This window comes from Leopardus geoffroyi, chromosome A1 (genome assembly GCF_018350155.1).
Source record: "Leopardus geoffroyi isolate Oge1 chromosome A1, O.geoffroyi_Oge1_pat1.0, whole genome shotgun sequence".
NCBI classification, from domain to species: Eukaryota; Metazoa; Chordata; class Mammalia; order Carnivora; family Felidae; genus Leopardus; species Leopardus geoffroyi.
In genome coordinates, this window is record NC_059326.1 from 117177678 (window position 1) to 117202526 (window position 24849).

The following is a 24849-nucleotide window of genomic DNA, read 5'->3' on the forward strand; positions in this document are numbered from 1 at the left end:
TCTCTGTGCAAGTCTTTTAAGTGGCTTAAAAACATATTTCTGGTGGGGGGATATATTCAGTTCATACATGTTTAGAGCAATACATATGAGTTCCTCTATTTTATCTTTCAACAAATTACCATCATTTTTCAGAAAAGGTTTTCCCACCCCTCTGGCATATTTTCTTTTGATCCTAAAGGTCTAGTTCAGCTATCATGGCTTGCTTTATAATAAGTTAAATTTTAGTAATATTTTTCTATCATCAGTGTTTGTGGCTATCAATGAACTGGTTAGGATTCAAATTAATATTCACATTTTTTTTGTTTACCTATTACAATTTCACATTGCCTCCATTTATTTATAATTAAATTCTACCACTATTTGCTTTATTTCTAATGTTCAAATTTGATCGTGTTGATTCAATGGCATACACTCTGTAGCTCTTTTCCTTATCTACATACGCATATATACAACATTTACATGTAAGTGTTTACACATGTAAGTTTGGCTCTGAGCATGAAAATTCTATTTTGAGTTTTGATGAGTGGTAATATGTTTCAATTATGTTGATTATTTCAACTTTGTGTAATTTATTTATATTACCAAAACAGATATACTGATTGCCTTTTTACTACTAGATTCTTTTGGGAGAGGAAATGTAGAGTGCACCTTTTTTCTTAAGCTCTATACATATTTTCTGTTTCTACCGTGAAGTCATTTGATTGTTCTGAAGAAATAGTTGAATTGTTGAACTGGTATTATTTTCTTTTATTCTTTTACTTGTACTTTAGTGTGTGTGTGTGTGTGTGTGTGTGTGTGTGTGTGTGTATGTTCAAGATTTCTTAATGTAGTAAATTCACCTGCAGAAATAATTTTGATCCAGTGCTTCTCAAAAAGTTATTTTCAAATTGGCTAAACATGCTTACATTTTTCAGATATACTAATGTGAAATAGTTTGTGAATATTTGGATTTTATGAGACTGATTTATCTGGTATTCCCATTTGGTGTTTCCTTTTTGTTGTTGTTTGTTTTCAATATGCCTATGAGTCATGGATTCCTTTTTTATTTCCTTTGAAAACTCATTTTGTAATATATATATAAGTATATTCATTCCTTATATTCAGAACCAACTTGTTATTGAAACCCTGGTAGTTACCTAATGACATATGTGTTATCTGAAACACTGCATAGGAAAGTCAAGTGAGGAAAGGAGACTTACTGAAGATATTTGAACACAGGAATCATCTCCATACTCAATTCAGCTCAGCACTCTCATACCACTTATAGATGTTTGGTCCAGGTTATTAACATATTCATGTTCCCTTTCAAGTTTTCTTTTCTCATTTAGGAATTGACCTTAATGTATTTAGCTATAATTGAGTTTCTAATATTTTGGCAAAAAGAATTTCAACTGTAGGAAAGGGATATCCTGCAACAGATGCTTGACATTCTTGATGTCAAGAAAAATTTTAGAGTGTTTCAAGCATGTAGGGATAAAATTTATGCCTGTGGAATTCCAAACTGAGAAAACAGATTTGGAGTGCCCTGGGTGGCCCAATTGGAGCATCTCACTCTTGGTTTCAGCTCAGGTCACGATCTCATGGTCCGTAGTATCGAACCCCACGACAGCATGGCGACTTCTTGAGATTCTCTCTCTCTCCTTCTCGCTCTCTGACCCTCCCCCACTCACATGTGGGTATGTGGGTGCTCTCTCTCTCTCTCAAAAATAAATAAAGTTAAAAAAGAAAACAGACTTGAGGCATTTTACTTGAATTGAAAGCAGACGAATAAAAGGACATGAGTTATTTTGTGGGAGAGGGAGGTTGTTCCATATATATATATATATATATATATATATATATATATATATATATAACATAGTCTGAACAGTTAGGAGCTGGCAACCAAAATCTTGGAGAACAAAAGGAAAGGTTACCTTTGAAACTTGAGATTAAGAAGATGGTTATTTTGATTCAGAGGTAGTGATAAACTTCTATTAAGGTACAACATGTGGTCCAGTTAAATAGAAGGATAAAAATAAAACACTCTCACGTTTTGCATGTCATTAAATTCCTATGGTACCTACTAGGGTATACTTTTATATTGTTATGGTGAAAGTGTAAAACACTTGATAATACTTTTCAAAAATTTCTTTTATAAGGAGCAAGGAAAACTATATATCTTTGGTCAACCTCCTCCTGAGTATGTCCTATATAGATTTGAGCTCTCCTCCAGTTTCCTCTGGAAAAATTAGGAGGAAAATTATCTGCACATCAGATTGAAAATAATACTGGGGGGGTAGTTCATGGCTGCAAAAATTTCCCCGTATCACTTGGTGAGGCTGCTTTACCATGTGGTCTATGTTCTAAATCTGGAGAGAAGACTTGGCTTTGTTCTTCCAGTATGTGCATTGCTTCTGATTAGAAGAAGATAAACTTTTCTCATACTCGGTTAATGGCTCTTCTATAGAATCAAATCTCTAATGAATGTTCTTTGGTAGTAAACACTGGAAAAGAGACACATCCAAAACTCATATATTGCCTTGTTCTGTATACCTGAGTCCAACAAATCTGACGGAATAGCAAATCCCATTGTTTGCAAGGCTTTGGACTGCAATTTTCTAAGTAGACTCTGAGCGCCGCTGTTGGCCAATGCGCTGCAAGAGCAGGAGTCCACGATCTACCTAAGTGATTTTCTGCGCAGTCACGGAAGCAAGTCTGAAAGGAGATGAAGCCCACACATAGACTCTCTGCTCAGCAAATGATTTTGGAATACAGATTGGGATGCCTTGAAACTGAAGACATTGAGTTTTCTACGTACTGGCAGTAACTATTTTAAACACAATTCGTAAAGCATCTTCTCTTAACATCAGAGGCTGTGGCAGCGCAGCAAAGGATGGGAACTAGGGCGAAGCAGAGGAGCTATACCCGGCAGCGGCAAGTACTCTTTCCCTTCCTGCTGCCTTTGTTCTGTGGGGGGCTCTCTGAGCAGATCCGCTACTCTATTCCGGAAGAAATGGCCAGGGGCTCAGTGGTAGGAAACCTTGCTGAAGACCTGGGGCTGCATGTACAGGATTTATTGACCCGCAACTTCAGAGTTAGTGCAGAGAAACAATACTTTACCGTGAACACAGAGAATGGCAACATACTTGTGAGTGACAGAATAGATAGGGAGTTGCTCTGTCCCCCAAACCCTCTGTGTGTCCTGCCCTTAGAGATTGTGGCAGATAATCCTCTAAATGTTTTTCACATATCTGTGAGGATAGAAGATATAAATGACAATCCACCTTATTTCCCCCAAAATAGCATTGTTTTAAAAATCAATGAACTTGCAATTCTTGGAACTCGATTTGGTTTGGAATCTGCTATAGATGCAGATGTAGGACCTAACTCTCTCCAGAATTACCAACTCAGCTATAATGAGTATTTCTCTCTGATGGTGAAGGATAAGACCGAAGGCAAGAATGCCCCAGAATTAATATTGGAGAAGCCGCTGGACCGGGAACATCAGAGCTCCCATCTTCTGGTCCTGACCGCAGTGGATGGAGGTGACCCAGTCCGAAGTGGCACCGTTCAAATCAAGATTGAGGTCACCGATGCCAATGATAACCCCCCAGTGTTCAGTCAGGATGTGTACAAAGTTAACCTTCCAGAGAACTTGCCCTCAGGCACCTCTGTGCTAAAGGTGACAGCCATCGACCAGGATGAGGGCATCAATGCAGAGATCACCTACTCCTTCAAAACAGTAAGAGATATTGGAAATATGTTTATGCTTGACCATCAAAGTGGAGAAATTAAATCCAAAGGTCCTATAGACTTTGAAAACAGTAGTAGTTATACCATGAGTATAGAAGCCAAGGATGGTGGAGGCATGGCCACGGAATGTAAAATTATAATAGAAATTTTAGATGAGAATGACAATGCCCCAGAGGTCATTTTCACTTCGGTGTCAAGTTCCATAACTGAGGACACAGAACAGGGGGTGGTGATTGCTCTGTTCAAAACACATGACAAAGATTCGGGAGAAAATGGAGAGGTCACATGCCTCATAAAAGAAAAAGTTCCTTTTAGAATTGAATCTTCTGCCAATAATTACTACAAACTTGTAACAGATGGGGCCCTGGACCGGGAGAAGACCCCTGTGTACAATGTCACCATCACAGCTACTGACAGGGGAAAGCCTCCTCTTTTCTCTAGCTCAAGCATAACTGTGCACATCGCAGATGTCAACGACAACGCGCCAGTTTTCGAACAGGTTTTCTATTTGGTTCATATTGCCGAGAACAACCCTCCAGGAGCCTCCATCGCTCAAGTCAGCGCCTCCGACCCCGACCTAGGGCCCAACGGCCGCGTGTCCTACTCCATCGTGGCCAGCGACCTGGAGCCGCGGGCGCTGGCGTCCTACGTGTCCGTGAGCGCGCAGAGCGGCGTGGTGTTCGCGCAGCGCGCCTTCGACCACGAGCAGCTGCGCGCCTTCGAGCTGACGGTGCAGGCCCGCGACCAGGGCTCGCCCGCGCTCAGCGCCAACGTGAGCCTGCGCGTGTTGGTGGGCGACCGCAACGACAACGCGCCTCGGGTGCTGTACCCGGCGCTGGGGCCCGACGGCTCGGCGCTCTTCGACACGGTGCCGCGCGCCGCGCAGCCCGGCTACCTGGTCACCAAGGTGGTGGCGGTGGACGCCGACTCGGGACACAATGCGTGGCTGTCGTACCACGTGCTGCAGGCCAGCGAGCCCGGACTCTTCAGCCTGGGGCTGCGCACGGGCGAGGTGCGCACTGCGCGTGCTTTGGGCGACAGGGACGCGGCCCGCCAGCGCCTGCTGGTCGCCGTGCGGGACGGGGGACAGCCGCCCCTCTCTGCCACCGCCACGTTGCACCTGGTTTTCGCCGACAGCCTCCAAGAAGTACTGCCGGATGTCAGCGACCGCCCGGAGCCCTCTGACCCCCAGGCCGAGCTGCAGTTTTACTTGGTGGTGGCTTTGGCCTTGATCTCGGTGCTCTTCCTCCTTGCGGTGATTCTGGCGGTGGCCCTGCGCCTGCGATGCTCCATCACCCCAACTGCCTGGAACTGCATTCAACCTGGTTTCTGTCATAAGATTGGACCAGGAGTTTCTCCCACCTATAATCCTGGAACTTTGCCTTATTCCTACAATACGTACATTGCCTCCGATTCTCAGAAAACACAGCTTAATTTTCTAACTATGACGTCAGAAATGGGTCCCCGAGGAGATCTCTCCAATGAAGCTTCTTTGGTAATAAGTCTCACTGAGGAGAATAACAAATTAAGCTCTAACGCTGCTGCTGCTTCTGCCCATGTAAATTTCAATACATAGGTTTGGTTTTTAATTTTAAAACAATATTTTGGCAAAAAAAAAATCTTAAATCATATGTTCTATCACTTCGTTTGCCCACTTAATATTTTCTGTTCCTTTCTGTGTGGACCCGTAACTTCATTATTAGCCCTCAAGTATTTTGAAATATTTTGACAGTTTCACCTGAGATAGTCTTTACCCCCCCCCACCCCCCCCCCACACAAATCTCTTTTACTGTGAGAAGTATGATGTTGTTGCCACAGAAATATTTGTAGCTGAAACATAAATGTTTTCTTCCTGTGGGTGTTTACCTTTCTCAGAACATTGATATCTTGAATATATAAGGCTTCTTCTTTATAGCTACAAAGTGAGAGGAAAATGCACAAGGTTGTTTGTTTTTTTTTTAAAGGACAGAGTAATGATTTGACAATATTCAGGTATGTTTGCTAGAGATTTTTTGAATCCCCCTGAATAGGCTAATTTTCTTCTCAATCTTTTCTCAGAACTACCTGCAGATTTCCTCCCACTTTTAAAGATACATTGTGGTATGCCTGCCAAACATGCTTTTCATCAGAATCTAAATGTTTACATTCATGAAAGCAGAGTAGCGAGAATTTTTCTTGTATTTTGGTGGGCTTTTGAATGTATTACCATTTTCAGTAATTGGAATTGGGTTTGTTACTCAGAAAAAGGTAAGTTTGTAATATTCTTTGGATTGCTAATTTTCTCAAACACTATTTTGTAATATAATGTATTAGTAAGTTGTGAAGTACTACCCTCATTTCCCATAAATGCAAGTTGAAATGCTTCCATTTTGTCCTAAAAATGTTAATGTGTCTTACTCAGTTGACTTCTTGTCAGTGTGCTTCTGATAATGTATACAATTCCATTTCTTATTTTTAGGTTTCCATGTTATGAAATTTTGATTTTTAAATATTAGATGTTAACAACCTATAGAACAACAACAGTTCTATATAGGTAACTTTGAGAATCTGTAAAAAAAAAAAAAAAATGCCACCTATCACAGCAAGTGAGAAAGTTTATTCTATTAAAGGATATCTGAAAACAGTAATTTCCTAGGGAGATGTCACATAATAGGTGTCTTTTTGGGGTGGTGATATCAAATTAGGTGCACTAAAATTATAAGGTTAAAATTACTTTGTATAGAAACATCAGATTCATTTAAAAGCTCATTGAAAAAGACAGAATACACCTACAGCTACAGAAAATAATCTCAAGAAAGTGACTCTGTATGAAAAATTTTAGAGAAATAAAAGTAAGCTCGGAAATAAAAATAAGCTCACTGAAGTTTCTATTAAAAGGAACACTGTAGTTTTTTACTTGGCCCTACTTCCATGCCTATTTGAAGAACAGTAGGTGGAGCTACCAAAAACCAAAAATCCTCAAGATCGTGCAGTAATTGGTTAAGGCTCTGAGCACCGCTGTTTACTAATCAGGAAAAGAACAACAGAGTTCCTGCTTGCCTCCTGCTTGCCCGGGAGGGGCCTGAAGCACAAAACACAGATAGAAGCTAACCATCTCAGGATTGTGAAGAAACTGTTGGATTGTGAAGACTGGAAAAGCTGGACCTTAGTTCGGTAGTCAAGGGAAGAAGTGAAAATAATCTTGGAGGAAAGTGACAATGATTCCTAGGCGACTGCAAAGGGCCTGTCTTGCTGGGAGTTCTCCTGGGGATTCTGTGGGAAACCAGATGAACCCAAATTCACTATTCAGTTCCTGAGGAGCTGGAGAAAGGCTCTAGGGTGGGCAACATCGTCAAGGAGCTGGGGTTGGAGCCCTGGGAGCTAGAGGAGCGCGGAGTCTGTATAGTCTCCAGAGGTAGGACTCAGCTTTTCGCTCTAAACCCCCGAAGCAGCAGCCTTATCTCTGCAGACAGGATAGACAGGGGTCTTCAAGTGTCAATTAAATCTGGAGATTCTGTTGGAAGATAAAGTAAAAATATACGAGGTAGTGATAGAAGTGAGAGACATTAATGATAATGCCCCTATTTCCGGGAAGATAAATTAGAAATAAAAATGAGTGAAAACGCAGCCACTGGGTTGCAGTTCCCACTTCCCCATGCTTGGGATCTGGATATCGGGAAGAACTCTCTTCAGAGCTACGGACTCAGTAGTAATAATACTCACTTATGCCTGGATGTGCAAAGCGGAGTGGATGGTAACAAGTATCCAGAACTGGTTTTGGAGCGCACCTTGGACCGGGAGCAGAAGGCTGTTCATCACCTGGTTCTCACAGCCTCCGATGGGGGGTGACCCAGTGTGCACAGGCACTGAGCGAATTCGTGTGATGGCAGCTGATGTGAATGGCAACGCACCAATATTTGCTCAGTCTGAGTACCGCGTGAGCGTTCCAGAGAATATGGTGGTGGGCACTAAGCTGCTTCTGGTAAGGGCCGCCGACTCTGACGAAGGAGCCAATGCAGAAGTGACATTCCTTCTGTTATGTAGACTACAATGCGGCCGGTTTTCAAACTAGATGCTAATTTAGGGACAATTTCAACAATAGGGGACCTGAACCATGAGGAATCGAGATTCTACGAGATGGAAAGGCAAGCAATGGATAAAACAGGATATTCTGCAGGAGCCAAAGTCCTGATCACAATATTGGATGTAAATGATAATGCCCCTGAAATAGTTGTCACCTCTCTCTCTCTCCAGCTCCATTCTGGAAAACTCTCCCAGAGGGACATTAATTGTCCTTTTAAATGTAAATGATCAAGACTCTGGCGAAAGTGGACAAGTGACCTGTTTCATCCGAGAGTATGTGCATTTAAATTATAAAAGTCTTGTGGAAATTACTATACATTAGTGACAGACATACTCCTAGACTGAGAACAGGTTCCTAGATACATCACGGTGATTGCCAGTGACAGAGGAAGTCCTCCCCTGTCCACAGAAACTCACGTCTCACTGAAAGTAGCAGACACCAAAGACAACCCGCCCGCCTTCTCCGACGCTTTCCTCTACCTATATTGTAGAGAACAACCCTAGAAGAGCCTCCATAAGGTTCCTCAAAAAATTAAAAATAGACCTACCCCATGACCCAGCAGTAGCACTGCTAGGAATTTACCCAAGGGATACAGGAGTACTGATGCATAGGGGCACTTGTAACCCAATGTTTATAGCAGCACTCTCAACAATAGCCAAATTATGAAAAGAGCCTAAATGTCCATCAACTGATAAATGGATAAAGAAATTGTGGTTTATATACACAATGGAGTACTATGTGGCAATGAGAAAGAAGGAAATATGGCCTTTTTGTAGCAACGTGGATGGAACTGGAGAGTGTTATGCTAAGTGAAATAAGCCATACAGAGAAAGACAGATACCATATGGTTTCACTCTTATGTGGATCCTGAGAAACTTAACAGAAACCCATGGGGGAGGGGAAGGAAAAAAAAAAAAAAAGAGGTTAGAGTGGGAGAGAGCCAAAGCATAAGAGACTCTTAAAAACTGAGAACAAACTGAGTGTTGATGGGGGGTGGGAGGGAGGGGAGGGTGGGTGATGGGTATTGAGGAGGGCACCTTTTGGGATGAGCACTGGGTGTTGTATGGAAACCAATTTGACAATAAATTTCATATATTGGAAAAAAAAAAGAAATACATGACAAGGTAAAAAAAAAAAAAAAAAATGGCCTACGACCCCGACTATGGAGAGAACGCCCAGGTCACTTACTTCCTAGCCAAGAACACCCTCCCTGGACCACCGCTATCCTACATTTCCATCAACTCCAACATTGGCGTTCTGTATGCACTGCGTTCCTTCGGCTATGAGCAGTTCCAAGACATGCAGCTACAAGTGATGGCGCGTTGACAGCGGCAGCGGCGATCCTCCACTCAGCATCAATGTGTCTCTGAGCCTGTTCATGGTGGACCAGAATGACAACGTGACAGAAGTCCTGTACCCCACCCTCTCCACGACGTTTCCACAGGCGTGGAGCTGGCACCACGATCCGCAGAGCCCGGCACCTTGGTGACCAAGGTGGTGGCGGTGGACAACCACTCTGGTCAGAACGCCTGGCTGTTCTACAGTCTGCTCAAGGATAGCGAGCCAGGGCTCTTCGCGGTGGGGCTGCACACGGGCGAGGTGCTCACTGCACGGGCCCTGCTGGACAGCGATTCGCTCAAGTAGAGCCTGGTGGTGGTGGTGGTGCAGGATCACCGTCAGCCCCCTCTCTCGGCCACCATCACACTCACCGTGGCCTTCGCCGATAGCATCCTAGACTTCTGGCTGATCTGGGCAATGTCCAGCCTCCAGCTGACCCTGACTCTTCAGACCACACGCTGTACTTGGTGGTGGCCGTAGCCGCAACCTCCTCCGTCTTCCACGTCATTGTTCTCATGCGGCTGGCGCTCAGTCTGAGGCGCTGGTACGCCTGGAGTCTGCTCCAGGCTTCAAGAGGCGGGCTGGTGGGCGTGTCCGCCTCACGCTTCGTGGGCGTGGACAGGGTGCGCGCTTTCCCGCAGACATATTCCACGAGGTTTCCCTCCCCGCGGACTCTCGCGGGAATCACGTGATCTCCCCACAGCCTGATGATACAGACACGCGCCTGAGCCGGGAGTGCAGTGGGAGAAACGACCCTCTTCTGCTGTTAGGTAGTTGGCATTTTCTAAAGATAACTATTCATTAATGAATGTATATTCAGTATATATTCAGCATTGATAAAGCACACACTAAAAAATTTGTATACGCGTGGCAGACACCAATGACCAACCTGGAGGTCTTCTCTCAGGGCTCCCATTACGCCTTCTCTCACGCCTTATTTGTGATAGTGTTTGTATATTATAATATTATAACGACTCTAGTACTTTGTTAGTATCTTGTGTAATTTTTCTAATTAACAAGATATGCCTGCTTTTAATTGGTCTTTTTATTTACCATTGGCCGTGCAACATTTTTTAAAATGTTAATTTTTGAGAGCATGCAAACGGGAGGGGCAGAGAGAGGGGGACAGAGGATCTGAAGTGGGCTCTGTGCTGACAGCAGCAAGCCAGATGGGGCCTGGAGCTCAGAAACTGCTAGATTATGACCTGAGCAAAAGTCCGGGGCCAACTGACTGAGCCACCCAGGTGCCCCTACATAACATTTTTATGTTGAACAGCTGATGCTAGTTTATCCGTTAAAAACACAAATTCTTGGAGCACCTGGGTGGCTCAGTGGGTTAAGTGTTGGTTTCTTGATATCAGCTCAGGTCTTGATCTCAGGGTCCTGAGTTCAGGCCCTATGTTGGGCTCTCTGCTGGCGAAGAGCCTACTTACACACACATTCTTGTAGAGAAATTCACTGTAATTTATAAAAAGCATAAATGAAATTTTTAATAAACTTTTATGGGTAGAGGGGCTTCTAACTACATATGAAATTGCTAACGAATTAATGAAGTGCATTTAATTTCTTTTAACTTGAAGTAATTCTGGTCATTAGTAATGCATACATTTGTACTTTCTCAGGTCTTAAGTCATTACATGGTTTCATACAATTCTTGAACTTAAAAATACACCAAGTTTATTTCCTACATGCATAAAACTTTCTCCGTGAAATATGCAAACAGGGGCAAGTGGCTCGCTTAGTTGGTAGATCATGTGACTCTTGATCTTGAGGTTGTGAGTTTGAGCCCCATGTTGAGTATAGCGATTACTTAAAAATAAAATCTTAAAAAAATAAAAAAGAAATATGCAAACAGTGTAAGTGTTGTCATGAAGAAAAACTGAAGAGATTGTTTATTTTTTAGACTTACTAGAGATTTTGGGATGGCAATGTCTGTATGTGTTTCCAGGTGAGGTATTTCTTTAGTTTACCCGTACTGCTGATCTTAATGATGACTTTGTGGAACACGCAGCTAACAAATTGTGTTTTGAGTGTTTTGGTAATGTGGTGAATATGTAGTAATCTCTTTTATATAAGTTTCCTGTAACTTTCACACACGGAAAAAATTTTTGGATAGTGCTCAGATTCTAAGTGTTTCTTGAGAGCCTTATGCTTCTAGTATAATGTTGAACCTAAATAGAACACTAATGTATAGTAGTCTTAGGAAAACATTGCTGGAATCTGTGAAAAGCCTGGATTTTTTAGTGAATTCCATACAGGAGTAGGGAATCCTAGCATCCTTATTTTTTGTTGTTGTTGCCAGTCTCCTTCCAAAGATACAGTAGTTAATATCTGGACTTACAGAAGAAGTTAAAAATCATTTGAGAAAGAAAGGTAATCAAATGGCCCTAAAGTGAGACGTGTTACTGGTAATGAAATTCACATGTCACTTTATATTTTGTGACAACCAAGACAAAAAAAGGAAAAATAGTATGGTTCTGTCTGATTTTTTTTAAAGGAAGTTTTTGAGCTGATCTAAAAATGTAAATTTTGTATTTTAAGTTCCAGGTGAAACTTAATGAGTAGAACTTTCTAAATGATATCATCAGGATTAGAGGGCAGTGTAACGTCCTGTTTTGTAAAAGCTATCAAAATGTTTATCACAAGGCTGGTTTTCATATGGTGGTCAATTCAAAATGAAAGACATAACACACAACAGAAATTATTTGGGAAACTAAACTGCTATAGTCCAGTTATGCTGACTTCTGTTCACTTAACCTGATTTAGAGACAAATGATTACAAGTTGGGACAATGAACAATCATGACCTTTAGGCTGTATCTCATATAGCAATGATCTTAACTAATGCTTTCAGTTGAGCTAAATAGGCTCCATTAATTAGTTGTTAAGTGAATGAATGGACAAATGTGTGTGCTCTGGGGATTACTTGCTATCAGTATTCTAAGATATAACATAGAAAAGTAGCAGCTTTGCAATGAGGTAATTCCTAAATTTGTGACCTTTAACAAGTTTTTTAAATCTCTAGCAGCTTCAGCAAAATACACATAATGTACAATTTGAAAGACTGTGTTGAGGAGTAGTGATAACATATAAACCATCTTGTTTATAATAGGTAATTAATGGTGGCCATATTTTTACATTGTTTTTTTTTTTTTTTTTTTAAACGTTTATTTATTTTTGGGACAGAGAGAGACAGAGCATGAACGGGGGAGGGGCAGAGAGAGAGGGAGACACAGAATCGGAAACAGGCTCCAGGCTCTGAGCCATCAGCCCAGAGCCCGACGCGGGGCTCGAACTCACGGACTGCGAGATCGTGACCTGGCTGAAGTCGGACGCTTAACCGACTGCGCCACCCAGGCGCCCCGATTTTTACATTGTTGATATAAAAAGGAGTCAAGCTTTCAATATTAGCTTACTTGACATTTTGTGAAAAGTAATGATTTGTGTGCTTCTATGGGTGGTACAATGGGATGACATGTGAATGGAAGTAAAACTATTCTAGAATTTTTATGAAAGCTAATTTAAAAAGCTTAAGTACTTAGGTGCATTCATTTGTAAATTTTTTTAAAAACTGAATTATAATTGACATACAATATTGTATTAGTTTCAGGTGTATGACAGTGATTCAGCATTTTTATATGTTACGAAATGATCACCTTGATATGTCCACTTATTGTCACTATACAGAGTTATTACAATATTATTGATAATTCTCTATGCTGTATGTTACATTGACCATAGGTGTAGTTACTGTCTGTCACTACACAAAGTTATAACAGTATTACTGACTTCCCTATGTTGTGTATTACATCCCTATGACTTACTTTATAACTGGTTTATACCAATTGATCCCCTTCACCAAAGGGAATTAGATGATGAATAGCTTATAAACAGAAATGTATTGCTCACTGTTTTGAAGGCCGGAATTCTGAGATAAGGGTGCCAGGATGGTCAGGTGAGGGCTTCCTTCTAGATCACAGGCTTTTGGCTGTGACCTCACATGGCAGAATGGGCAAAGGATCTCCCTAGGCACATTCTTGATTGAGAAACCCCTGTTTGGGGTCATAAAAGATCAGGAACCATTGTTTTGGATGGGACAGTTGTAGGAGTGTTAATTTTTCTCTTTCTGAACCATAGTGAAACCTAACCAAGGGTCCTATGACATTTCTCCTTTAAAGGAACTTTTTACTTCATTAGGATTGTTAGGATGATTTAACTGGAAAAAGTATCATCAAAACCTGAAAGTTGGAGTCATTTGGTTTTGGCAACATGAGAGTTTAAGCTAACATAACACATTTAATATAACATGTCAGTCTTAGCTTTAGAATATTTGTTGATAATTTAGGATTGATAATTAGGATATTTGTTGATATTTTTTAGAGAAACTAGGCAGTAGGTTTGGATGCTTCTTTTGTGCTTGTTCCAGTAATGAAATTATGTGAAAGACTTTGTTTTCTTCCTGTGTGTTAAGGAAGGTGGGTTTGCATTCATTTACTCTAATAAGTTAAAGTATTCAGCTATAACTTAAAAGTTGCAGCTCCACTATTTCATACCACCTGAAGTGGAAATATAATCTGCCAACAGATACTCTTCCTCCACATCCATTCTAGAAGAGATTTTATGCTGTTTGAAGCAGAAATAGGCTAGGATTCTTGGTGAGACTGTACATCTTGTTGAGACTATGCAACCCATAGATCATTTTATTTATTTATTTTTTTCTGGAGATTTAATCTCTGCAGTCTTTATTTTTTTAACGTTTATTTATTTTTGAGACATGAACGGGGGAGGGTCAGAGAGAGAGGGAGACACAGAATCTGAAACAGGCTCCAGGCTCTGAGCCATCAGCCCAGAGCCTGACGCGGGGCTCGAACTCCCGGACCGCGAGATCGTGACCTGGCTGAAGTCGGACGCTTAACCGACTGCGCCACCCAGGCTCCCCCCCACCCATACATCATTTTAAACTGAATTAGAAGGCTAATGATAAATAAATGGGCTTTATCACAGTTTTCTTAGTTACATGTGACAGAGTATAGCTGTGATCATGATCAGTTCTGATGAAAATTATATTTTTTCCTTGTGCCATATACCAAGTTAAAAAAAAAAAAACACCTCCACATGAAATATGTGTAGTTCTTTGTATATCAGTTATACCTCAATAAAGCTACTTCAAAAAATTTTAAAGCAAACACCTGTGAAGGGTTGTTGATCAAAGAGATGTTGATCAAACAGGTTTACTACTCTCTAGAGTTACACTTAGAGTTCATTTTTAGGAAACCATATCTAATGAAAAGCTATCAATAAAAGAACACACTGTTTAGGATTCTTAAAATGTGACAGGAAAAGATAGCTTATGAAATGTAATTGAAAAATTTTTAATGTTTATGTATTTTCAGAAAGAGACAGAGAACATAAGCGGGGGGGGGAGAGAGAGAGAGAGAGAGAGAAAGAGAGAGAGAGAGAAAGAAAGAAAGAGAATATCCTAAGCATGATCCATGCTGTCAGTACAGAGCCCGGGCTCAGGGCTCAAACCCACAAACTGTGAGATCATGACCTGAGCTGAAATCAAGAGTCAGACGCTTAACTGACTGAGTCACTCAGGTGCCCTGAAAATATCTTTGCTAGAGTATGAGTTTACTTGATACCAAATGGGAAGAGTTGTGGTTCAGAAAAATGTGAAGAAATTGTTATCAGATGAACCATAGACTCAATAATTTGTATGTAAAAGAAATCAATATCTCCACAATTTCTCTTAGAGAAGCCATAGAAGGACAAGTATAATTTCTTAGTTCATTTTTAAGTCTCTGAAGCATTCCACACAATGGTTTGTACCCCTTCTAAATATTCAGTAAAAGGCTTCAGTTCAGTGATTAGAAAGTAGTCTCTTGGGGAAAAATCATAGCACAAACTACTTATTTTACATGTGCTTTTCCTCTATATCAAACTCCTAATAAGAGCCAACTCTCTGACCTATCTATGCAAAGCTAAGGAACTGGAGATGTGTCAACATTTTTAAATAGTTGCCTCTGTACCTAAGCTTTCAATATTGTGAAACTTCTTAGATGCTTTCTGCATATTTGCAGCTGAAGATCCAGCCAGTAGTTCATCCTGAGACTTCCATACAAAAAAAAAATTAAAGTAAACTTATTTAATTTTCTAAGTTTATGAATTTATTTCAGAGAGAGAGAGAGAGAGAGAGAGAGAGAGAGAGAGAGAGAGAGAGAGTGCAAACAGGGGAAGGGGAGAGAGAAAATCTCAAGTAGGCTCTGTGCTGTCAGTGCAGAGCCCAACCCTGGGGCTCCATCTCACAAACTGTGAGATCATGACCTGAGCTGAAATCAAGAATCAGACTCTTTTTTTTTTTTTCAACGTTTTTTATTTATTTTTGGGACAGAGAGAGACAGAACATGAACGGGGGAGGGGCAGAGAGAGAGGGAGACACAGAATCGGAAACAGGCTCCAGGCTCTGAGCCATCAGCCCAGAGCCTGACGCGGGGCTCGAACTCACGGACCGCGAGATCGTGACCTGGTTGAAGTCGGACGCTTAACCGACTGCGCCACCCAGGCGCCCCCAAGAATCAGACTCTTAACCGACTGAGTCACCCAGGCGCCCCACAAAAAAATTTTTTTTAAAAAAGAGACAACCTAAAAAATAACTTAAGCATGAAGAGCTATAAAAACAAGTCATGGGGCGCCTGGGTGGCTCAGTTGGTTAAGTGTCTGACTTCGGCACAGGTCATGATCTCACAGTTTGTGGGTTTGAGCCCCATGTCGGGCTCTGTGCTGACAGCTCAGAGCCTGGAGCCTGTTTCGGATTCTGTGTCTCCCTCTCTCTCTCTGCCCCTCCCTTGTTCACACTCTGTCTCTGTCTCAAGAACAAATAAACATTAAAAAAAATTAAAAAAAAAACAGGTCACCACTTTGACCTCATATGCTGGAGTCAGTGAGAATATAAATTCCCAGGAATATTTAATTGCATGAATAAGGCTGTACTACTGCTGCTTCTCAGTCTACAAATTCCAGTGAGAAACATCTTTCTCAACTCTTCAGATCATTGAACTCTGATTACTTCAGGCTGCAGTCCTAAGGCAGAGACTTAGAGTGTTGCTGTGAGTCAGTGTGGAAATAGAGGTTAACAGGGAGATCTGTAAGGTTTCTGCTGGGTGACTTTATTCATTGGATCCTTCCAAGGATATAGGACTATGTGTCCAGGACTTGGTTGTTCAGAAGCTGTGGATTAATGTGGTAAAAGAATACTTCACTCTGAGTTAAGAAAGCGGACACTTAATTGTAACAGGATGGACCTGAAACAGATATGCCCATATGCCATGGTTTGTGTCAAATGTTTAGAAATGGTAGTTGAAAATCCTTTAAATGTTTTCTACATTAGATAGTCAAGATGCAAAGTTCAGCAGGAGTGTTACTGACTTAAATGTCTGAGTTGACCCAGCTTGGGGCAAGATTTGTAATAGAACCTACAAAAGACACTGATGTTGGAAGCAATTTTGCCACCTTAGCAGCAGGACTATATTTGTCTTTGAAGTAAAAGAGATCAACAGTGGAAACAAATAGGTTGAACCTGCGTTAGAGAAGCCAATAGACTAGGAAAAGCAAAACTCACATGGCTTAGTCCTGACAGCCTTAGATGTCAAAGACAGCCCCAAAGCAGCACTGCTTAGATCTCCACCCTGGTGGTTGATGCAACTGTATCTCCCTACTCATTTTCAGCCAGAATGTATACGGGGTCATCCTTTGAGAAAACATGCTGCCTGAGCCACTTCCATTGGTGAGGATGAGGGCTGCTGATCCATATGAGAGCAGTAAAGTGGAGATCAGATATATCTTGGCAGCCCAGAGTACCTGTATCCAGTTTCATCTTGATCACAGTTGTGTTGAAATGAAAACTTTAAGTTCATTGGGCTGTGATGAGATTTAAAAATGTTCCATGGTTGGGGCCCCTGGGTGGCGCAGTCGGTTGAGCATCCGACTTCAGCCAGGTCACGATCTCGCGGTCCGTGAGTTCGAGCCCCGCATCAGGCTTTGGGCTGATGGCTCAGAGCCTGGAGCCTGTTTCCGATTCTGTGTCTCCCTCTCTCTCTGCCCCTCCCCCGTTCATGCTCTGTCTCTCTCTGTCCCAAAAATTTAAAAAAAAAAAAAAAATGTTCCATGGTTTTGGAAGCAAGGAACAGCGATGGGGAGGACTGGTTGCCTGGTGTAGTTGAGATCAAAATTTTCGGTGATAATGACCGTCCCAGAGCTGATACTTACTTTTATTTCCACAATGATTTCTGAAGATTCCCTACCTTTGACAGTAATCACTTTGTATAAAACACAGTATCCAGGGGTACCTGGCTGGCTTAGTCAGAAGAGCATGTGACTCATGAGTTCAAGCCTGACATGGGCTGTGGAGAGTACTTAAATAAATTAAAAAAAAAAAACAAAACAAAACTTTAAAACAAAAAAACCCACATGATCCAGATTTGGGAGAAAACAGGGAGGTCACATTTCTGGTATAGATTCAGAATTGAATCTATCACTAGTTCTGTCTTTTATCAGTAATTACTACATGCTTGCAACAGATGGGGCCCTGGACTAGGAGCTGACCCTAGGGTACAATGTTACCTCTTACCTCTCTCTTCCAGCCGAAGGACCACCCCCTACACGTTGGTGATATCAACAGCAGGCCAGTTTTCCACCAGGCCACCTAGTGGTCCATGTGGCCCAAAACAGCCCTCCTGGCACCTTCATTGCCCAAGTCTGCACCTCAGATCCTGAGCTGGGATCCAACAGCAAATATCTCTCTACCCCCTTGTAGCTGGTATGGATACTTAAAGTGAATTTGAGGTAGCACAGAATGCTGGATAGGGGTTGTTCGTTGTAATCAGGTGGATCCAAATAATGTTAGCGTAACATTTCACTCAACTTACATTTTACGAACATTTGAAAAATTATGGAATAACATTTACAATTAAAATTCCCTTTTATATATCACTGTCAGTGGTTTGGAAGATTGCAGTCTAAAATGTAACAAAAAAAGGAAAAGGAAATCTTAACCTTGGAAAGTGTATTTAGATAAATTGGGTAATAAGAAAGTTGAAAAGAGTGAATTACTGGCAAGTCAAGAGAAATAGAATATTAGTAAGAAGATACATAAAAGTGTGTCTGGTTAGTCATGGTAGGATTCCTTACTGGTGTGGATTCTATTGTTTGTCCAAACTGTGTTAACTTTATTACCTCGCTGGTGATCTCTAAAAGGAATTCATATAATCACATAATTTGGCATATTCAACCTGGTTTCTTTTGCTCACCTGAAGAGTTTGCTAAAGCTTGGAAACCAAGAAAAGGCAAGAATCTCAACAAATATGTGCCACTGGCATATCACTTTATTTTGTGTAGTGTTTTCTCTAGCAGTGTGTTAGGGGAGGCAGTGAGTATTCCTGGTGAGCAAAGGGCACTTATTTAATACATGTTGACTCTTTCCTTTACCTTATTTTATTTTAGTTTGTTTTTAATGTTTATTTTTGAGGGGGATGGGGCACAGAGAGGGAAATAGAGGATCTGAGGTGGGCTGTGTCCTGACAGCAAAGAGCCTGATGTAGGGCTCCAACTCTCGAACCAGGAGATCATGACCTGAGCCTAAGTCTGACTGAGCCACTCAGGACCCCCCTATCTTATTTTACATTGATTTTTGCATGTGATATGCGGTAGGAATTCATTGAGGTAGGAGTCAAGGTTCTTGACTTTTTTCTTTTTTCTTTTGTTCTTTTGTTGAAAGGATGTTCCTTTTCCTATTGAATTACTTTGGCCCCCTTGTTGAAAATCATTTGATATAAGTTGGTCTGTTTCTATACTTCCTGTCATGTGCCATGGATCTGTTTGTCCGTCCTTTTGCCACAACCACACTGTCTTGATTATTGTCGCTTCATAGTGAGTCTTGAAGTCAGGTTGGTGAATCCTCCCATTTTTTTTCCTTGTTTTTTTTTCAGCATTGTTCTGACTATTTATAATCTTTTTCTCTTTCCAAATAAAAGTCATCTTCTCACTATAGAGGGAAAAAGCCTGCAAGGGTTTTGAATGGGACTGCACTAAATCTGTAAATCTTTTGGGAGAGGGGTCATCTTAACAATAATGAGACTTCTAACCTATGAGAGTGGTACTATATTTCCATGTATCTAGATCTTCTTTAACTTCTTTTAGCAGTGTTTTATAGTTTTTAGTGTAGAGGTCTTATGTAATCTTTCATTAAATTATTCCTACATATTTTATAGTTTGGGATGTTACTGTAAAATATATTTTAATTTCATTTTCTGATTGTTGCTGTTTATTTTTGTATACTGCACCTGGTTTTGAAACACAAGAAGTGCAAGGTACTCTATTCTAATACTGTGTGAAAATATAATGTAAAAGTATATAGTTTAAGTCTAAACCACATCTACATAAATTCAGGCATCCATTCTCTGAAATATATAGATTGGAAGAGCCTATCCCAAAACAGAGTAAACACTAGTGTCTGCCCCAAGTCTAGCGGTGGTTGGATCATTAATTCATTTATACGACAAATATTTATTAACTGCCTGGTGTATGCAAGCCATTGTCCTAGGTGCCAAAGATGCAGCAGTGAATAAGGCAGCTATGACTCCTGACTTAATGGGTCTCTTTCTAAGATACGGTCTTTTATACGCCTGATAAATGCTACCAAGGAGAAAAACAAGGATGCTAACTAAGGTTATAGTGGGGGGGGGGGGCACCCTAGCCTGAGGGTCAGGGAGGGCTTCTTTCAGGAAGTGATAAATTTAGTGTGAGATGTGAAAGATGAGTAGAAGTTAGCCAGGTGACCAGGAGATGAAAGAAGAAATTGTTTGGCAGAGGAAATTGTGTGTGTAAAGGTCCTTCCAAAAAGATGAGCAAGTGAAAAAGGCTAAGGAAGCTAAAAATGAGGTACAGGCAGAGTCCTGTAAGCCATATTAAAGACTCTGGATTTCATTCTAAGTACTTTTGTACATAGGAGCTTTTGAAAACTTTTTTTTTTTTTAATTTTTTTTAACATTTATTTATTTTTAGGACAGAGAGAGACAGAGCATGAACGGGGGAGGGGCAGAGAGAGAGGGAGACACAGAATCAGAAGCAGGCTCCTGGCTCTGAGCCATTAGCCCAGAGCCTGACGCGGGGCTCGAACTCACGGACCGTGAGATCGTGACCTGAGCCGAAGTCAGATGCCCAACCGACTGAGCCACCCAGGCGCCCCAGGAGCTTTTGAAAAGTTTTAAACAGGGTAGTGACAAGATATGATTTGAATTTTTAAAATATTTCTCTGGCTGTTGTGTGACAGACTGATTTATGAGGGTTGTAAATGCAAGTAGGAAAAATAGATGGGAGACCATGGCAGTGTTTCTGATAAAAAATGGTGCTGGATTGGATTAAAGGGAAGGCAGTGGCTATAGAAATAAATGGATGGATTGGAGATATACTTAGGAAATAGATTCAAGAAGAGAATAGTGGAATGGTGGAATGTAAGCTCCATAAGGTAGGGACTGTTTTCTCTTTTATATTCTTTAGTGTCTGGAAAGATCATTGCCTGGCTGGTAAATTTACAATTAAATATTGTTAATTGAAGAAAAACAGTGATTGAAAGAAAGGGGGGATTAAGAATCATTGCCAGATTTGTGAATTAAGGAACTGGATGGACAAAGGTACCATTTAGTGAGTTGTGGAAGACTAGAGAAGGGTAGATCACAGAGAAATTAGGATTGGAGTTGTAAACATGTTGTTTAAGATTCTGTGAAACATCCACGTCCAGATATTAAGAAGGTGGTTGGACATATAGTAACCATTATTTTGATTCCTTCCATTGTGATAGTCCATTCAGATGGATAGATCCTCACCAGGCTGAGCTTGATAAGCTTCCTGGTAGCTCTACGCTGGTATGTTTTTGGGTTCATTACAGTGCTACCCCTGTTCTTTATTTTTCTTCCTGATCTCTTTTTCACTGTTAAAGACATCCAGCACCCAGAGAACCTCTTTGTTTAATTCATGCTCACTCTACTTTTCACATTAGCTCTGCCCAATTCTTTTCTGCCTCTAGAATTGTTGGGATTATAATTTACCAGGATGTTTTAAATTGTTGTTGCTTAATTTTCTTTCGCTTGATTGTATATTTTTCATGCATGTTTTTAAGACTAGTATTTTTTCACCATATATTATTGGGTTACAAACAGTAGAATTTCAAATAAGGAATATTTAGGATAAGAGATGTGTAGCAACAATAATAAAATTGTTGAATTTTAATATTACAAGTACACTTGGAAGATACACCCACACAAATTTAAACATCCTTTAGGATTCTTAGTAACCATGTTAAAAAGATACTAATTTTTGTTCTGTGACTTTCATCTGACATGTATTTGCTTCTTCCTCAATGTGTTCACTTTCTCTCCCTAACAAGAATACAAACTCCTTCGTAACAAGGGGTTATCTCTTTTCCATGGTATATATTAAAATTTTTTTTTAATGTTTATTTAGTTTTGAGAAAGAGAGGCACAGCGTGAGCAGGAAAGGGCAGAGAGAGAGGGAGACACAGACTCTGAAGCCGGCTCCAAGCTCTGAATCGTCAGCAAAGAGGCGTTTGAACCCATCAGCCGAGCGGGGAGATCATGACCTGGGCCGAAGTCGACTCTCAACTGACTGAGCCAGCCAGGCGCCCCTTCATGGTATATTTTTAAGGCCTGGAACAGTCCTTGACATTGTTAAGCTCTAAATGAATATTTCCTGAATAAATTAATGGTAGTTAAGCATTTTAAGTTGCAACTGGCAGTGTTAATGATGGTAGAACTTCTCCCCATAAAGGGATAAATATTTTTCATACTTTGGGGCACCTGGGTGGCTCATTGGGTTAAGCTTCTGACTCTTGATTTTAGCTCAGGGCATGATCTCACAGTTCATGAGTTCAAGCCCTGCGTTGGGGCTCTGTGCTGACAGTGTGGAGCCTGCTTGGGATTCCCTTCCTCCCTCTCTCTAACTGTCTCCCTCCTCTGCCCCCCCACCCCTTATGCTCTCACTCTCAAAATAAATAAATAAATTTAAAATATTTTTTCAGGGCTCCTGGGTGGCTCAGTTGGTTAAGCATCCACCTTCAGCTCAGGTCATGATCTCACAGTTTGTGAGTTCGAGCCCCGCGTCTGGCTCTGTGCTGACAGCTCAGAGCCTGGAGCCTGCTTCAGATTCTGTGTCTCCCTCTCTCTCTGCCCCTCCCCCATTCGCACTTGGTCTCCCTATCAAAAATAAACATTTTTAAAAATTTAAAATTTTTTCCCTATTTTGATAGAGTGGTAAATTAAATGGTTGTATACATTTGCCCAAACTCATTGAACTCAAGATCCTTGGTTTTTCACTGTATATAAACAATACTCCAATTTAAAAAGATATAAAAGGGGTACCTGGCTGGCTCAGATGGTAGAGGATGTGACTCTTGACCTCAGTGTTTAAGTTTGATCCCTACATTGAGTGTAGAGATTATTTAAAAAATAAAATCTTGGGGCACCTGGGAGACTCAGTCACTTAAGTGTCTGACTGTTGGTTTCAGCTCAGGTCATGATCTCACGGTTCGTGAGTTCGAGCCCCGCATGAGACTCTGCACTGACAGCACAGAGCCTGCTTGGGAATCTCTGTCTCCCTCTCTCTCTGCCTCTTCCCTGTTTGCTGTCTCCCCCTCTCTCAAAAATAAATAAACATTAAAAAATTTTTTTAATTAAATTTTTTTTAAAAATTAGATAAAAAAATAAAACATCAGATTTGGCCCACCCACAATTGTCTCCAGACTCACCTCTAAGAAGCCAGTAGTGTTAATATCTGATTATGTATACTTCCAAGCATTTTTTTGGTATATGTAAATGTGTGTGCTTTTTTGCACAACAGGGATCATTTTATAGTAAGTATACTGTTCTGCATCTTGCTTTTTCCCAACTAATAATATTCCAGGGGCAGCTTTTCATTTGAGTCCTTATAGTTCTGCCATCTACCTCAATCTTAGTAATTTTATCTTATTTTGTGATGAGAAACACAGTTACATCGTTCAAAAATGAAATGGTTGCATATTAGGTATATATTGTCTTATTCCCATTCCTGTCCTACTCTTCTGCCCCTGTTTCCTCCTGCCCACATACATTTTATTAGTTTCTTAGGTCTCTTTTAAGCATTTCTTTATACAGATAGGGGCAAATCTAGATATATATTTTCCCCACTTTTCTTACAAAACAGATAACATACACTGTTCTTTTTCTTGATTTCGTTACTCTACAATGTATCCTTTAAAAGTCTTTCCATATTAATACATAAGGAAAGTTTTTCTTTTAAACAGATGCTTGGTATTCCACTGTGCTATTTATCAGTCTCCTGATAGATAAATTCATTCTTGGGATGTTTTCAGTCTCTGAATATTACAAATAACTGCAGTGAAAAGTCTTGTACTGACATTATTTTGTGCATGTGCAGTATATATGTGGGATGAATTCCCAAAAGTGGAATTGCTGGGTCAAAGAGTAAATAGGTTTGTAATTTTGATAGGTGCCTTCACAGCAAGTTTTCTTTTTAACTATTTTGAAATAATTTCAAATTTCCAAAAGGCTTTCAAGAATTGCACAAAGAACTATATACCCTTTATCCAGACTTAGCTATTGTTAATTTATATTTTGCTACATTTCCTTTATTCTTTCTTTTTATTCTCTTTATTATTCTCATATGTGTGTGTGTTTATACACATACATACATATGGTTTAAATAATACCAGTCTTATAGAAACAGTTCAAATTTCAGTTACCATGGCATTTTCTCTGAGTAATTACTTCAAGCATAAATGTCACTGGTAGCCCTTTAGTCCACAGACTACTTTGCATATGACAGATATGCACCATGATAGGTAACCAATCACCTAGCGGCTTTCTGTCTGTCAGAGATTGGTTACTGTTATTTAGTTTATGCACAGACAGCAAAGCATGTAGTTGTGTTGCCTTCTTGTCTCCCAGAGATAAACCCACATGACATTTTACAAAAATGTGTAGAGGGAGTTGACCACCTAAATTAAAGTGCAGCAAATAAACGAAAGTGATAATGCAGTCAGTGAAATTCAAATTGAATAAAAATGGAATTATAGGGGCTTCTGGCTGGCTTGGTCATTAAAACATGTGACTCTTGATTTGGGGGTTGTGAGTTCAAGCACTATGTTGGGTGTACAGATTACTTAAAATCTTTAAGGAGCACCTGGGTGGCTCAGTCTGTTGAGCATCCAACGTTTGATTTCTGCACAGGTCAAGATCTCATGATTTATGGGATAGAGCCCCACATTGGGCTCCTTGCTGACAGCATGGAATTTACTTGTGATTCTCTCTCTCCTCTCTCTCTACTCTTTCCCCATTTGCATGTGCTCTCTCTCTCTTTCTCTCTCTCTCAAAATAAATAAACTTTAAAAAAATAAAATCTTAGAAAATGGAATTATAGAATAAATAGCTGACACTGGAAATGGCGACACTCCTACCTTCAAGAGTCTCTAGACATGTAGCCTAAGGAGCTTTGTGAATGTGAACTTACTGGCATAAGTCAGGAAAGTGGTTGTGACAAAAAGGATGAAAATGTCCAGAAAAAAATGACACCAGCAAAAAAACCTTCACATTAGAGGAACTCTTGGAGATATTTCATGACCTTGAAAGCTCCAAGGATACATAAAAT

General features: G+C 40.6%; 1 protein-coding gene across 22 annotated transcripts in view; it reads left to right on the forward strand.

Moving 5' to 3' along the window:
* Window positions 1-24849, forward strand: part of LOC123605040 (protocadherin gamma-C4) — a 169229-nt gene that overhangs the window by 95351 nt on the left and 49029 nt on the right. Inside the window, exon 1 of one of the 22 annotated variants that reach the window (XM_045491477.1) lies at window positions 2274-5293. The exons of the other annotated variants lie outside the window; for them this stretch is intronic. Within the exon in view, the coding sequence (XP_045347433.1) occupies window positions 2876-5293 (2418 nt within the window). The 5' untranslated portion in view covers window positions 2274-2875. Of the gene's footprint in view, window positions 1-2273; window positions 5294-24849 lie in introns of those variants that run through there. 22 annotated transcript variants of the gene reach the window in all.